The 16259-nt window shown below is 35.6% G+C and overlaps 1 protein-coding gene across 1 annotated transcript in view; it reads left to right on the plus strand.

Moving 5' to 3' along the window:
* PIP4K2A (phosphatidylinositol-5-phosphate 4-kinase type 2 alpha) overlaps positions 1 to 16259 on the plus strand; it is a 106661-nt gene that overhangs the window by 77410 nt on the left and 12992 nt on the right. Inside the window, exons 5-6 of the mRNA XM_048295234.1 lie at positions 7887 to 8033; positions 10685 to 10723. Of these exons, the coding sequence (XP_048151191.1) occupies positions 7887 to 8033; positions 10685 to 10723 (186 nt within the window). The remainder of the gene's footprint in view (positions 1 to 7886; positions 8034 to 10684; positions 10724 to 16259) is intronic.

Consider the following 16259-nt stretch of genomic DNA (forward strand, 5'->3'; position numbering starts at 1 on the left):
TGTAAGTTTAAAAATCCCAAGTCTAGATTGGTATTTTTAAATCATCAAAGACGATCTGATCAAAGATAATTTCCAAGCCTAGGGCTACATGGTAGAAATGTGTAAATAACTGAAAGTGAACTGGGCTTGAAGAAGTGTCAGGAGAAGTTATAGAAATAGCACATATGTATACATAGTGATTGCAACTTAAAATTGTTGAATTGTAAATAATAATCTTGACAATTGTAAATTATACTTGCTATCCAAAATGATGAGTTGCATTAGTTCATTTCCCTGTTTATGATGCCTTTTTTTAGTGGCAGTCAGGCCCACGACCTCAGACAGATGATGAACACTTCAGTCTAAACACTGACTCTTCCTGTCAACTCATCAGATGAGTCTGACACTTTTAGTATTGAGTAGAAACACTAAAGATAATTATTTTCTTTCCCAAAGTTAAAAGGGAAAAAAAGCAAAACAAACCACTAAGCAAACAGGAGGAATAATGCCTTTCTCCATGTTTAAAGCAGCAAAGCATCCTGTGGTTTATGACTAGACTATAAAGTCCATCATGCATGGATCAGCCTTCTATCTACATTTGTAAGACAAAATGTCCTAGAGTTAGGTTTTGAAGTGTTATGGTAAATACAAATACATATGTGACATGCTAGGTTCTTAAGTGAATCTCCATGCTAGTCAGGTTCTAACTACAGTAATATTTTTTGATACATAGTTTGAAATACTCCTTTTAGTCACATTTTAATGATAATTTGCAATCAGTTTGGGCTGCTTGTGTTATTGGTATATTGTCAGTTATTAGTAGAACTCTTCTCATCACTCTTAGGTGTTACTCAGCTGAATGTCATTTACTTATCAAAGGCAGTAGAAGCATTGATATGCTCAAATGGGTCAGATTTTCAAGTATTAGGAAAACTATTGCTGTATGGGCTCACAGATTTAGTTGGGCCATTTAAAATTGTGTGAATTAATCAAGCATGTTTATATTAAATAGTACTTGAGAACAAAATCAAATATTCATTGGAAATACCTCCAAATCTAGTGCGATTTTGTTTTTAACCTAGGATCCTGACCCCAAGAGCATGGACCAGAAAAATGGAGTGCTCCCCTTGACATTGTTAAGGGAGAGTTCAGCGAAGTCATCTGTGATAAGTGTATTGTCAGGATTTCACCCTGTTTAAGGAATGGGTAATAGCCTGCTTCCTCTTAAAGGAAAACTTTCTATTTCATCATATATTCAAGTTATGTTTATCTGTTTCTTTTGCATATATTGTCAGGTGCAAAAAATTTATAAATTTATGTAAAATATGTATTGTATATGTTACTGTATTCATAGGTATTTTCTAAAGTACAAATATTATTTTCAAAGGCAGAAATCAGTAACAGTTGAGTAAAATTCTGAAGGTAGATTTTATAGTATCTGAAATGTCAGAATCAAGACATCCTGCCCTTTCCAGTGACATAAACTTGTTTTAAATCTTAAATTGGTGTAAATTGGTCTAAAAGAGGAGTACTGTGCTCTTTGAGAACAGATGATGGGCAGGATAGGAATTTTTAAAAATAAATGAAAGCAGTTTTAGTGTCTTGGATAAACCAACACCTTTTAAACCCTTTCTTTCTCTTTCATTAAAATTACTTCAAAAGGGATGACTTATTCCTCAGCGCTGACACCCAAGTAACTTTAGTAAAGAAAAGAGATGCCTTCTCAAAGCAGATGAACAAGAGGGAATTGTTAGCGTACAAACCTTCAGCATAAAGCTCCTCATGAGTGCAGGTAGCCTTTAGGTTTTCTATAGGCAGCTGTTCCTGTTGGTGGCACAGTTCTCTTCCCTGCGCAGGTAATTGTATGCAGAACTGACACCTATTGCGCTGCCTGTCTCCCTGGCAACAGCAGAAATAGTGAATAGTGGTAAAGGAGAGGGACTGCCCATTTACTAGAGGCAGCAAACAGTGGAGTGATGGGGAAGTGAATGGAAGGAAAGAATAGAATGAGCAAAAAAGGGGAAATGGCAGCATACAAAACAAAACAAAAGCAGAAAAATATGACCTTAGCTGCTGGAGGGGAAAAAAATATGAAAGAAACAGGAAAGCAAATGAAAGGGGGGAAAATGTAGGCAATCAGGTGAAAATAGAGGAAATTGTACCAAGAACAGAGTTCAGGGCTGCACAGGAAACAAGGAACAGCAGAAGATTGTTGTGTGGAACATAGGAGAAAAAATCATAAATAGATAAATATTGAAACAGAAAAACATAGTAGACTAAAAATAATTTTGTCAAAGAATTGGTGACAACATAGGCTGGAGAATATCCCAGAAAAGAAAGTGGGGACTAGGTGCCTAGGAATTTGCACTGGCATGGGCTGCTCAAGCTGGTAGGTTGCTGAAGCAGAACTACATTTAAGTTTGTATCATCCTCCCTCCACATCAATGCTTGCACAGGTTCAGTGGCTTCCTCCCAATCCCCATCCCTGCTTTTGCTTCATGAATTGCATCCATATGCATCACAAAAAAGGGAAAAGGTTAAAAGGCAAAGCAAGGCACTATAATGTAAGGTTATTTAAACACAAACATGAATGAAGAAGGATATATGCCATGTAATGGTGACCCTGACTCTGTATGTCCTGAAATAGTAAGAGATGAAGATTTCTGGGAAGTTTGCAAAGAAATGCAGTTGAAAAAAGCCTTTCAGCAGTTCTTGTAAGAATCAAGAGGCAGCACAATACACATCCTCTGCCCTGTGCTAAGATAACTGACTTGTAAAGCATCTTTGATCTGAAAAAACAGGAGAAGCAGAAAAAGTAGAGATGAGAATGTATGTGTTCTCATCCAAGCAGTCTACATTTCACTTGCATCCATGAGGCCCACTCTTCCCATAGAAGACATGACCCCGAAAATGAGAAACTCATTAGAGTGGTTGTCAGATGGAATTGCAGAGGGGTGATATGCAAAGAGACCACACAGACTGGAACTGTAACCAAAAAACACATTGGAAGTCTTCCCTGAAAGATGCAACATTTCATAGGTAAATAACTACGCAAAATGGCAGAATGGACTTGGCTGCACTGGCTCTGTTGAGGCCTGGGTTTCACCAGCAGATGTTTTCTATGTATTTACTGGGTTTTGTATATATAAGCTATTGCTGCTGTGCACAGCACTTTTCAGAAGAGATTAGTCCACACAGTGACTCAATTGCATCAATAACAAGTATAATGTTCCTGGTAACAGATCTGCACCCTGGATAGTCACCTGTGGTGGTAACATTGAGATTACACTGCACTTCGAAGTAAAAACAACTGGCCATGTCTGAAACAATGTGAAGTGTAAGGCTGTGAATCACAGAGCTTGTATATAAAAACCTGTATATTTATTGAATATTTCTTCAAATTAAATTACTTTCTTACATGGCTTACTTGAAGAAAACAGCTTTATATGCCTTGAAAATCTGTAACTTTCTGGTGTGTGATGTAGTTTGGCTAATTAATCCTTGCAATACCTATCACATAAGTACCCAATGCATAATATTCAGTTATTAGGGTACAGGAAAATGGCAATAAGTGGAATATTTATAACTCTTAACAAATTCTCAATCCTTTTGGAGGGGAGTGATTCCACATACCAATGTTTGTGCACAAAATATATTGGTGAAGGATATTTCTGATTGCGGACAAGAGGATATAAAAGAAAAAGTTGAGTGCAAAAATTACTATCAGTGTCTAGGCCTGCACAATGTCCAAAATGGTTTTAAATCTTTATGTAACTTGCTATTCAGTTTCTTTAATGGAAGTATCTAGGTGCATGTATAGCATGTAAAAGCATTTGATAATTCAAGCACAATTGCCTTAATCATGATACAGAAAATTGTGAAAATAATATATAAAGGGGTAACAAGAGAATGAGCATGTTGTATATTTCTGAATTAATGTTTGCAAAATAGGGCTGTGAGAAATAGGAATGTTGACTTTTCACACAGAACAAAGATAGATATAATTCAGATTTAACCTTCACTGATGTCAAATCATTCCACAGATGATCTCCAAGTGGAGGAGGAGAAATGGTAGAAACAGAAATTTTACTGTTTTTCCAAAAAGAGCCAAAAGTAGTATAACTTCTTTGCCAATAAATGGTATGCATTATGTTATCTTTTTATGTACCTTACTAGCATTGCCATACGGAAAGAAGAAGTTAATGAGATAGGAAAAGTTTCATTCTTACTAAGGAATCTTGAAACTGTATTTATACAAAAATTAATGAGAAAATAGGGTCATAAAGAATTTCTTCCTAATTTTCAACTTGAAGCATGGGGTTCAGGAGAGCTCAGAAATTTCCTTATTTGAAACCTGTGCTGCACAGCTGATAAAACATGTCAATATGCTGATGTTACTTTACTATGTTAATGATAATATTGTCCTCGTGCTGTGCACAAACATGAAAATTGTCTGAATTAATAAAAAAAATTATGGGGTGTTTATTACAACACTCATTTAAAAAAAGATGGATTTTGTTACTGCATATAAAGACTTGTAAATGTATTAGCTGAGTATTACAGTTTTATTTAGCAAGTCTGCTTAGTACAATTGTTTAAATGTTCTTTTCAGAAAAAATTAAAGGAGTGAAGGTCTTTTTCTTTCACTGAAATTTAGCGGTCCTGTTAAGCATGTACTGGCTTATTTTCTAGGCTCACTTTTTTTCCAGCTGTGAGTGGGAAACTTCAGGAAATCATTCCTAAAAAACACCTTGAGGTGACTAAATTGCCACTTCTTTATATCAAGATGGACAAATTGAAAATCTGCCATCCACAGTCACCAGTGCAAGTCCTGCTGGACTCCCACCCAAACAGATGACACGTTTTGCCTCCTCTGTGATGCAGATATGGGGGATTGATAGTTTCAAAGGTAGGAAGTTCTAGACCAACCTTGTAGATGCTGAAAGCAAGTGGCATTCCTCCCTCTTTCCTTTGTCCCCCCATCAGGATAAGAAATACTGTCATAGGAAGCACTGAAATAATTTTAGAGGCTTTTCTTTAAATTGCAATGGCACAAGTGTCCCCAGTCAGCAGCAAATAGGAAACAACTGTGCAGTACCTGGCCTGCTTTGAGAGGGTCTCTTAGAAGTCTGCAAGAACACGGCCATGTCCCTTTTTATCCAGAGGAGTGGTACTAGCAGAGCTTTTCATGTCTTGTGTTGCATTCTGGTAACACTGCCCTTTCAGAAGGTTTTGTTTGCACACAATGAAAATGAAACAACAGTGCTAGCAAATGGCAAACCCTAACTTAAAAATAGTACTGAGGCAACTCTCATTAGTGGCCTTTTTGTCCTCATTGCATAATACAGAACAGTCTGGGAGGGGGTTATGTACTGCTAACCAAATAATTTATTTTCTGATATTACAGTGGGTGTGTTGCTCATGTTCTGTTAATGGCATTGCCGTTTTACAGATGGGTACACTCAGGACCAGAAAGGTTAAAATCTGAGCGTTAGCAGCAGCTAGGGTTCAAGGGGTGGTTTAAGTGTCAATACTTGGCAGTCACAGCTGAGAGGAAGGGCAGGGGGTTACTAGTCTGGTACTCAAGATGCCTAGCTGGCATTCCTTCACATGGCACAAACTCTCTGTATGATTTCAGATAAAGGTTCTGCATCTCAGATCCTCATATGGAAAATTGGAACAATAGTATTTATTTTAATTCAAATTCTGTAGTTAAAAGCCGTGAGATTAGGAATGGCTGGGTCCATTAAAGAGTTGAGTAGCTATGAATTCTATGACACTAAACTCTTGTTAGAAGCTAGATTCATTTTCATCATTCTTGTAGAACATAATCATCTTCAAGTAGAAGTCAGTAAATATTTTTGTAGAAACAACCCTTCCTACTTTTTATAAAGCTTTATAAAAGTATTTACATTTAGGATATATGCCAAGTACTTGATGTTTATAAAAAAAATCAATGTATTTTTGCTAGTGTGGATTAGTACTTTAATGATTGGATCTTTAACAGAAACGATGGTCAAAATAAGCTGTGTATCCTGTAATGTATTATAACTGTTTTATGATGTTGTTAACAGCCCTATGACTGAAAATCTTCCAATTTGAGAACTCCAACTTAAAACTTCCGTATCTTTTAAATACAGAAATCTTCTCAGGTGCTAACTGATCAATCTTTGCCCACTGCTTACGAATGACATTGCTTTTGTGGCCTTTTACTGCCAAGCTTTTGTTTGCATTTTGGGGCATTACAATCATACTCCCTTCCTAAGATTCTGATTTGTATTCACTGAGTCTCTACAGCGCCTTAAGATATTTTGCCTATTCACAGGCAGTTTGAGCTTAAATGTGCTTTGCTGTGAAGTGGCACAACTATATCATTACTTTGTTCTCTGCTTCAGGGCTTGAACCTCCAGTACAGCTCCAGTGCAGCTCCAGTGCAGACAGAAAGGAGAGTTACAGCCCAAAATGTGCCAGCAAGATTCAACAGGGCTCATGTGTCAATCAAAATTAGGTTCAATTCACAGTCAACAATTTCTGTGTTGTTCATTTCCTTTGTTTCTTGGTGGACAGGATTGTTTCAGGACTCTTAAGTCTTTCTATTTTTATTTTGCCAGTTAAAAATTCTGTCTGTGATATGTGCAGGTTCCCATTTAAAGTTAGTGAGAAAAATTCCTTAGAATTAGCAGAGGAACCCAAAATTGCAAAATCTCCAGGATTCCGAGAGCTTTGTTACATACAGTATTTGTTACCAAATACTACCTGCCTTTGTTAAACAATTCAAATGGCTTCTTCAGTTAACTTGTTCTAAATGCTTCTAAAATGCTTCTGTGTTTCTAATAACTGGGTCACTTTGGCACAAAAGAAACAGCAGCTTCAGTATTCAATGAAAATTTAAAAGCTGACTGTTGGCTAGATTTCATGTTTCCTATTTGGGCCTTGAATTTTTACATTTTCTCCAAGTTCCTCTATTTGAGACTTGGTACTAACAGAAAGGAAAACTGGCGAGTCCTTTTCTGGTTTGCATCATTGTGGCTTAACTTTTCCTTGGTTCCACAAAATACATAAGTGAATGTGGTTGAGTAGGATTAATATAGTATGGGCATTTTTATTCTGGGAATTAAAATTCATTCGTCAATAGTTCTCATCATCAATGAGTGTCCTCTTTTTCTGCTTCCTCCAGTGGTCTTTCTAATAGAACAATTACTTGTAAGGCAAGTGATTAGAAAAAAAAAAAGCAGGTTGCAGGTGGCAAATTTTTTCAAGGTTAATAGCCCATTTGTAATGGAATATAGTGACCTTAAGGAAATATAAGGATTTGTAAATAAAAAAATACAGGGAATTTGCACTTCATTGCTCAGCTCTATTGACCCTGAAATGCAACCACCGCATAGGAACTAGCAGAAAGCTGGTGATAATAAATAATACCCCATGCTGGTGACAACACCATAAATGTTCATCATAATAAACAAATAATGAGAATGGAGAAACATACAATTTAAATATGGTCTGGGACAACACAGTACAAATTACAGCAGTGTGATATTAAAAAAAAAATATTTGGGTTTTGACATAAGTACCAAGTATTCTATCTGCTTAGGTTTGCTTTTTGTGTTAACATAAGAGTTAAAAGGTCTGTCAAATGGAGTCTCCTCTTTCTGTGAGATTGTCTGTGGAAGTCAAGAGTTATAAGTTAAGCAGTTCAAGATTTTCATTTTTAAAAACTGGCCTAAAAGCAGAATAACTTCCTGATGAAGGGGTTTGGTTTTGCATAATTTTTTTGAAGGTTTGTCACCACACAGATGCTCAGCAAATAAATGTGTTGTTTCTTGGTATTTTATGTCTAAAATCTAAACATAGATTTATATAATATATGTCAATCCTCATTTCTGTGTTTTCTTTTCATTCTGCAGTTTATTGTGGAGTGTCATGGGAATACACTTCTTCCCCAGTTTTTGGGCATGTACCGGCTTACTGTTGATGGAGTTGAAGTATATATGGTTGTTACAAGAAATGTGTTCAGCCATCGTTTATCTGTTTATAGAAAATATGATTTAAAGGTGAGAAGTAACTGCTGATTAAATAACTGACAAAGTAGCTGAAAATCTTTACTATAAATGTTAGATTATGCTGATGCTTGAATATTGCTCAGAATTGTAATTAATTTAAAATTGTGTTATGCAAGAGCCAGCATAACTGATTTAATTCTACACCTAGGTTTATCAAAACTAAAGGATGGTTTCGTAGACATTATACAAATTTATTTGTTTTGTGCATTTTTAAGGACAGCAGTTTAGCCCAATAGGTTTGCTAAATGTTGCTAGTGGTTAAAGGTAAAACCTTCACACTAGTACAATGATAATTCTGCTTCTTATAGGTTTTTATCAACATTATGGAAAGCCACAGTTGATTCTACAGAGGGCTTTTATAAAACAACTAAATAGCATCATTTAAGCCAATAAATGCTACTAACAAAGTACATCACTATTGCAAAAGCTTAATAATTTATGTTATTTTTTAAAAATAATTCAAGTGAAAAGGAGAAGAGTCTTTAAAAAACCAAAACATTTGCTTTTATCATAAGATCTGTTTTAGTTTTGTTTCAGAAGCTTTATCTGCTCATTGTAATTTTGACAATAGTTAATATACAGTGCTTACAACAAATACCCAAAATGTAGTCTTAGTCTTTCTACCTAAGGGATTGTATTTTAATTTCCTTGGTAAAGTATCCCCTTAGAAACCTACTTCTTTCTAATACATTTCATTTCTATGTGCTGAACCACTAAGTGCATCTGCAAGCTTGGTTTAAGATGTTCATTTATCATTCTATATTAAGAGATTTATAATGATATGTAGTGCACCATCCTTTTCTACTGTCAAGTCTCCTTAGCAATTGCTTGGATAGTTGACTGAACTTGATTTATAAGAACTGATTTCCAGATTGTCAACAATTTACTTTCTGATATTTAGTATTATTGGCAGCAGTTGTTACCAGAGAAAGTTATTTCTTTTAATTTGAGAGAACTGTGATTTAGATCATCACAACGCCCAGATGCATTAAAAAGGGCATGAAAGCACAACAGAAAGAAACAGTAATTATATACAGTATGTTCTTAACATTGGTGTCAACAGCTCTTGCTGTTATTTACCTCTGTGAATGCTTCTGTACTCTATTCAGTTTGTCCAGCTGGACAGCATTGCTTTAACTTCTCATGCAATTCTAATTTAACATCAATATCATATTCCTCAAGACAAACTCCTTCACTGAACAGATTTATAATGACACTGCATATATTATAAATTACTTTTTCTTGATATTCTTTGCTATGGCATCTACAGTTGTAGATTCAGAGTCCTTTTTTGTACAGGAATATTTTTGACACCAGCTTAGAACTTGCTTTGTAGCGCAAGTCTCTACCTCTGTAGATATGAGAAAAAAAGACCACAGATCAGCATAGGATTTCAAAGGTATTTTCTTGGCCATGGATGCATTTTGTTATGATGATTTCAATGTCATTTTGTTGCCAAGTGTCAAATTTTACATCCTCCTTAATTTTTACTATTGTGACTCTTTTTTTCTTTTCCTTCAGTTTGGTTTTCAGTTGATCTTTTTTCTGGCCTAATAGTCTGTTGGAGCACAGAAGACAATATAAAAAGTGTCTCCTGAGTAAACTAAAACGTTAGGCTTTTACCAGGCTTTATTATCAGTGGAGAATAATTCAATGAACTCCCTGCTTGCTGGGCCATACATAATAACCAAGAGATACTGTCCCATACATCTTTTCTCTTCATCCCTTCTGAGTTTTCTAAGTTTCTTTCTGTAAACAGAGTAAAACATGCTATAAAAGGATGTGGTTGGGTATCCTCACATTCTTTAAACTAGTAGGACTCCACTCCAGCACTTCTTCACACAATGCACACCTAAAAAACAGTAGAGCTAATTTAGCCATCTTTCAGTGTCCAGTTACCATATTTGTAGTTACTATTTCTTGCAGTGCTATTATGTGATAAACAAATGCTGGGTATTTAAAGATGTGGTCCTGCTCCAAGAAATTTGTAAGGAAACATATACAGTCCTTTTTTTGTCAGCTCCAGGTTATTCAGAAAGCACCATATTGCCTACTAATTTTAATCTATAAAATAAATATTAAAAAAATCCAAAATGTCTTTGGCAAGCACTGTAAGTCTTGTGAATCCACAGTTGGTCTCTTCTTTTTACTCCATGTTGCTGTGAGATGCATTGTTCTTGTTTGTACTTTATGATCTTTTAAATACTTTTTGTGTTTATATTGTGTGACATCCTTTTCAAATGTGTATTACAAATGTCCGAACAGTTATACAGAATAGGCTATTCCATATCCATGCACCTAAATTGGCACAAAAAGATGAGAAGTCTGCCAAGCAAACTGAACTTCCAGCATGATACATTCAAAATGAGGATGAGAGATGAGGAAAAGCTCCAGGAATTAGGAGGACAATAGATGTAGAGCATTTGAGGATTTAATCCATCTTTCTTCTCTCATGATGCATCTTCTTCACATGATTGCAGCAGTTCAGCAGTCCTGGTCATTCTACCTACTGTATCACCTTTCTTTAAAACATTCTCAAGTTCAAAAGGATACAGTTCATCCACTTTTTGACCTGTTATCATAACATTTTCAAATTAGTTTCTGACATATGCACATTTTTAGATCCATTTTTTCTGTTTCAGGGCTCTACTGTGGCTCGAGAAGCCAGTGACAAAGAAAAGGTATGGTGCATTTCTGTTTCTTTTTCAATTAATTAACCTGATAGCTAGACTCAGAACAAACATAACCAGTGCTGTTCTGTCCCTTTCCTTTTTTTCTGCCATATTCTTCCCTCTTGAGTTCTACCTTAGCCCTCCTTTATCTTTCCTCTATTTCCTGCAGACCTTTGAATATTGGTTTGCAAAGGTGTTGAAATTTCAGAGGTAAGTGAGCCAATCCTCTACTTCCTCCTTTTCCTTTTCTCTTCTCTTAGTTTCTTCAGGGCCTGCCCTGTGCTAGGAAAACATCAGAACTTTGTTCCCTTCTCTCCTGCTTCATCTTCTTTCTCTTCCTCTGTTAATATTGAGATTTATGAATACTCTATGTCAGTTAATGGAATTATGTGATGGGACACCACTTCTAAACTGAATGCGAGGATGAACCACACCTTGTATTATGAGAACCTTTGGGTATGTAAAGTTCATACAAATGAGCAAATGACTGACAGATTCGGATGTACATGTAGCTATAATGAGAGACAGTCTCCCCCAAATTCTGGGCTGAAAAGTTCTTTGCTCTAACTTTGCTCTAAAAGGAAATAGGTTGCTTTGTTTTTCTTCACCTCCAACTTCAGTTTATTTGGGAAATTTAATGTTCTCAAAATCAGGTTTTCTTTGTGGTTTTAGCAAAATAGCCAGATGGCATTTTAGGAGAGGTTTCTCTGGAGATTCTGCAGATAATTGGAAGTGGAACATAGTCTCCATCATCTAAAACTTCTTAGAGCTGAAATTTGGGTAAGGTCTAACAATCCATGGCCCTTGTTTTCTTAATTTGTCCAAGCACATTCCTCCTGAATTAGCATGAGATCATTCAACAGCTTTTAAGAGACTTCATTTTATGTTGTCCCCAAATTCCATTCAGATAATTTGGTTTTTTCCTAAGCAGTAGTTGTACCATACCTGCCTCTCTGAGTCTTCTACAGATCACACAACTGCACTAAGAAGTAAGGGACATGCAGTAGCTGTCAGTTCTTGCTGCACGAAAAACTCTGTGCCAAGTTTTTCCACCTTTCCTAAGGCATGATGGAACACTTAAAATTCTTCTTCCAGCAGTAGGCAATACCACACCCCACATGCCATCTGCAGCTACAATTGTCAGCATTAGCTCTCTTTTGCTGTACCAGGCCCTCAAGATCATGTCTTGAATGGTCTCCATTCTTTCCTTGTCATCTGTTTTTGTTCTTGTTTAGTGGTGCAACTGTAGTGTTTTTAAAGGGGGGGGATTAACCCTTCAGTGTCTTGCAAACAATACCTAATGTCATTGAAAACCTCTGCTGTACTATTAAAATAATCTGACAGAAACGAGGAGGATATTGTTTGGATGGGACTGCTTCAGGTTGCAGCATTAATGCTTGGAATAGTAACATAAAATTTAATGATATTATGTATAGTCAGCTATACAGGAGCTGATACTATACAGATGTTTACTGAAGTAGTTTTGAGCAGTCTTAGGAATATGCCTCATAATAAATAGATTATTAATAGTGCACATATACTGTAGTTAATACATTGCGTGAGAACCTCAAAGAAACAGTGCCTTAATATTGCTCCTGTGTAAGTTCATGGCAAAATTACTGTTGAATTAGCTTATAGCTAAGTTGAAATGAAATTACGTAGTTTTATATAACTGCATACAACAATTATTCTCTAAATTTTATGTGAAACCATAACTTATCAACTTCACATTTAGAACCTTCCCTTTGATTTTGAGTACTTCTCTGAAAAATATACATAAAAACCTCACCCCCCTAATTCTTATTTTGCTGTTTTAATAGTTTGATTTCTTGGGGATGGAACTGCACAATGCTTATTGATGTTGGAAGCAGACAGTCTGAGGCTTTCAGAACAGCTTTCTGTCCCTCATCATTCCCCTCAAAACCCCAGTGCAATGCAGCAGGGAAGTGACAAGCCTGCATTCAGAACAAAGATTTCTAAGAGAGGGAATTATTGGGTAGGCTTCTATGTTCATAGAGGGAACAACATTTTACACATTGAGACTCTTAGGGATTCAAGCAAGGGAAAATTAGTATTTTCCTTATTACGTGGGTTTTGTTTAAGTTTTGGAGTCTGCTGTTTGATTTGAAAGGGCCAGAATACATTTTGCCTGTGGATTGCAGATGTTCAGAACATTTGTCATCACTATGATCTGACTCTCCTGCAGTAGGCATGACAACAGATTTACTCACTTAAACTACTCAAATGTTTCTAACACACAGTTTTTAGGCTTAAATAAAAAGGGTGTTGTATATTTATATGAACAGACAACAAAAGTTTGGTTCTGAAACTGAGCAGTGCTAAAGAGCTGCTGTCATGAGATGTATCTCTGCACATGTGCCACTGATTTCAGGACCTTGAGAACTCTCGACCTGAATATGTAAATGGTCCATTATTCCTGAGTGGCAAGTGGAGCCCTGTAGCATGTTTTTTTACTTCCATTTTCTCTTAAGTAGATGTCAGTATTTCAAACCTTTTGATGTTATCTATGAGAATCTCAAATCAATCTTAAGATTTGAAAACAACTGGAAAAATCTGACTTGAAAAGGGGGTGGGGGGGGTGGGGGGGGGAAGGCATTTTAGCAAATTCTCTGAAGAGATTTTGGCATCTCCTCTCATAGAAGAAATTGCCCTGAGCGATTAAACAAAACCAGACAATCTGAAAACCTTGGCTAGTGTAGTAAATTATTAGCTAATTTTTAGCCAGATGCAAGCTAAATCATCAATTTATTATCTTGAAATTACATTAATATTAATAGAATTTCAATTAATGATGGTAAAGGTATGGTTATTCACATCAGAGAGTAATAAAAGAAAGGAAGCTTTTGGTGCTAAATGTATGGCTAAAATGTCTGGCAATGGCTAGTTTTTAAATGGGCTTTTAAGTAATTAATATTGAGTTTCAAATGACAACATTCAAGTAATCAAATGGTTTTCAGAATATCAAGAATAATATGTTTACTTCTCTTAAAACTGCAGAAGTCAGAAAACAGAAGATCTAGTCTTTCAGTCACATTCTAATGCAGACTGTAAATCTTAGATAAATTACTTTGTAAAGGCAAATTTGGTGAAATTTATGTTCTCAAGTCTTCTTCCTATCAAACTAAAAGTTTTATTTAATTAATAAACAAGAGACAAATATGCAAAAATATTTAATGGATAAGAAAATGGAGAAAAAAATATGATTCTACTTTCGTTTGGTAGTGTAAAATAGGTGTTAGTATTCAAACATTTTTTAAGATCAGTTTTTAGGATGAAAAGTCTGATTGAGAATGGTCCTTTTCCATGCTGTTTGCAGTTTACCTCCTGTTTGACTGTCTTCAGCTGTTTAATATCCTAACATATTGATGAGTAGCTCTGAAAACTGTCATTTCAATATTTTGTGATAATCAGTGCAGAAACAAGCACCATTCCTTCAAATTTCACCTTAACACACAATTCCTTTTATTTGTGTTACAAATGATACTTTCAATAATGAAGTCATTATTTGCTTGGCAGCATGTATCATAACATGCACTTACAGATGCCTTGGATTTTGAAAGAACAGTATGTTTCAACAGTTGTCAAATTCTAACAGCTGCTACTTTTTATTTTTCAGGCTTTACTACTTTTTTAAAATTTTTATTATAGTGGGCATTTTCTATTCATTCTTTGGACAATTTTGCCCTCTTAAGTGAAACGAGGATAATGCAGAACTCCCCTGGTGGTCTGGCTGCTCACAATTATGCTGTACTTGCAGCAGAATATCAAATTAGCAGTAACAGCTGAGTCTACTTGTACTGATAGAATCTAAGCTGTTGCGTGTGAGTGAGCAGCTTAGAAAGAAATTTGAAGAAGAAAAATAAAACCTAACTGAACTGATACCCACCACATTTCATCTTACTCAAGCAATTTCAGAGATTATTACACGTTTTTAAACTATCTAAAACTGGTTGCATTGCCACCTCTTTAGTATGTGTTGTTTCATAAATCACCATAAATGCAGAAAAACTGTAGTAAATACAATTGAACAAAGGATTTTCTATTTGAGTTTCTTTTTGGAATAAGATTGCCATAGTGGACAGCTATGTTACATCTTAATTAAATTGTGTGCAGAATACTTAGCTGTGATAATTAGATTGGAAGTTGTCACTAGACATTAGCTTTGTGTTTTACTTTATATATTACAACATATAGTGATTAACTGATTTCTGAGGGGAAAATATAACCCAAGGAAGAAGGGTTTTAGTAGCAGAGCATAGCAACAGGATCACTCAGTCTTGACTCAGTTTTTTTTTACTTTTGGTGTTACTATATAATACTTAATTCAAGGTAGATCATTCCAAAATCTGAGCTATATTTTCCTGCTGGTTTAGAATTGCTAATTTCAGAACAGCATTTTTTTACTTATCTTATTAGTGTTTTCAGTCAGCTTCATGTGCTGATCTCACACAACAGACTTGTAAAGTGTCTTAGATTTATCTGTGAAATAAATCTCGAGGTTGCAATGTACAGAGATTATAACTTTCAAAACATCACACTGCAAAGACAGGAATAGACATTCAGGGTCTTGGTTTCAGCATTTAGCCTTCTCATGACACCCAGCCCCATTACAGTTTTTCAAAACAAATCACTAGTTTGCATCTGTTTGGTTTTGGGGGGTGAGGGGTGTTTTGTTTCATTTTTGTTTAGAAGTCTGTTTTCCATGTGTTAAAAGATTTTTTAAAATAACTGGAATTCTGTGTTGCATTTTACATGTTGCAAGTTCATTTTGCAGCAGGAAGACATTAATGCTAGGGGTAATTCTGGATGCATTTCCTTGAGCATTGAAAAAGACAGTTTCTATTTTGGTGCAGGCTTGAATACCTAGCTAATTCTACAGCATCCTGACAATTTTTTTTCTCCTACAAAAATACTTGTTGTACTGGTTAAAGTCATTCCAGTGTTTCCCCTCAAGCCCTGTTTTGGGGTTACAGCTCTATTTCCATTGCCTTTTATACTGTGATGTCAAGTGGAGCTGCAGACCCTTGTTTGTATAGAAACCACTGTCTAGGGCAAGGCAATTTGTACAACAAATTGAACCCAGCTCATAGAACTACTGGAGGCAAGAAGCTGCATAATTCAGCCTTCCAAAGGAAGTTATTCTTCCATCTTGTGTATCTAATGATTCCAGACTTTTGATTCAATTCAAAATCACCTGTTCCAAATTATTGCAAACTATATTTAGCATTATAACCTTATTTTTTTCCAAATACTGCCTTCCATATATGCTGATGAGCCCAGTACTTTAAAAAATTAAAGTGTATGTGGGCCATTTGCTGTTAAAGAAGTCCAGAGTGTGGACCTTCACTTTTGGCAGATGTTTTACATAGTTTTCAAAAGTTATAAATTGTAAGCCAAATTTTTCCATGGTTAGCTGTGCAAATAATGTGAGTTGTGACTAGTTCCAAAGAAAAAATAAGGCTGTTGTGCAATGTTTCTCCTAAAACCTAAACTTTGCCTTTGTTAGATGAGAAATTGCTTCTGG

The sequence above is a fragment of the Corvus hawaiiensis genome, chromosome 1 (genome assembly GCF_020740725.1).
Source record: "Corvus hawaiiensis isolate bCorHaw1 chromosome 1, bCorHaw1.pri.cur, whole genome shotgun sequence".
NCBI classification, from domain to species: Eukaryota; Metazoa; Chordata; class Aves; order Passeriformes; family Corvidae; genus Corvus; species Corvus hawaiiensis.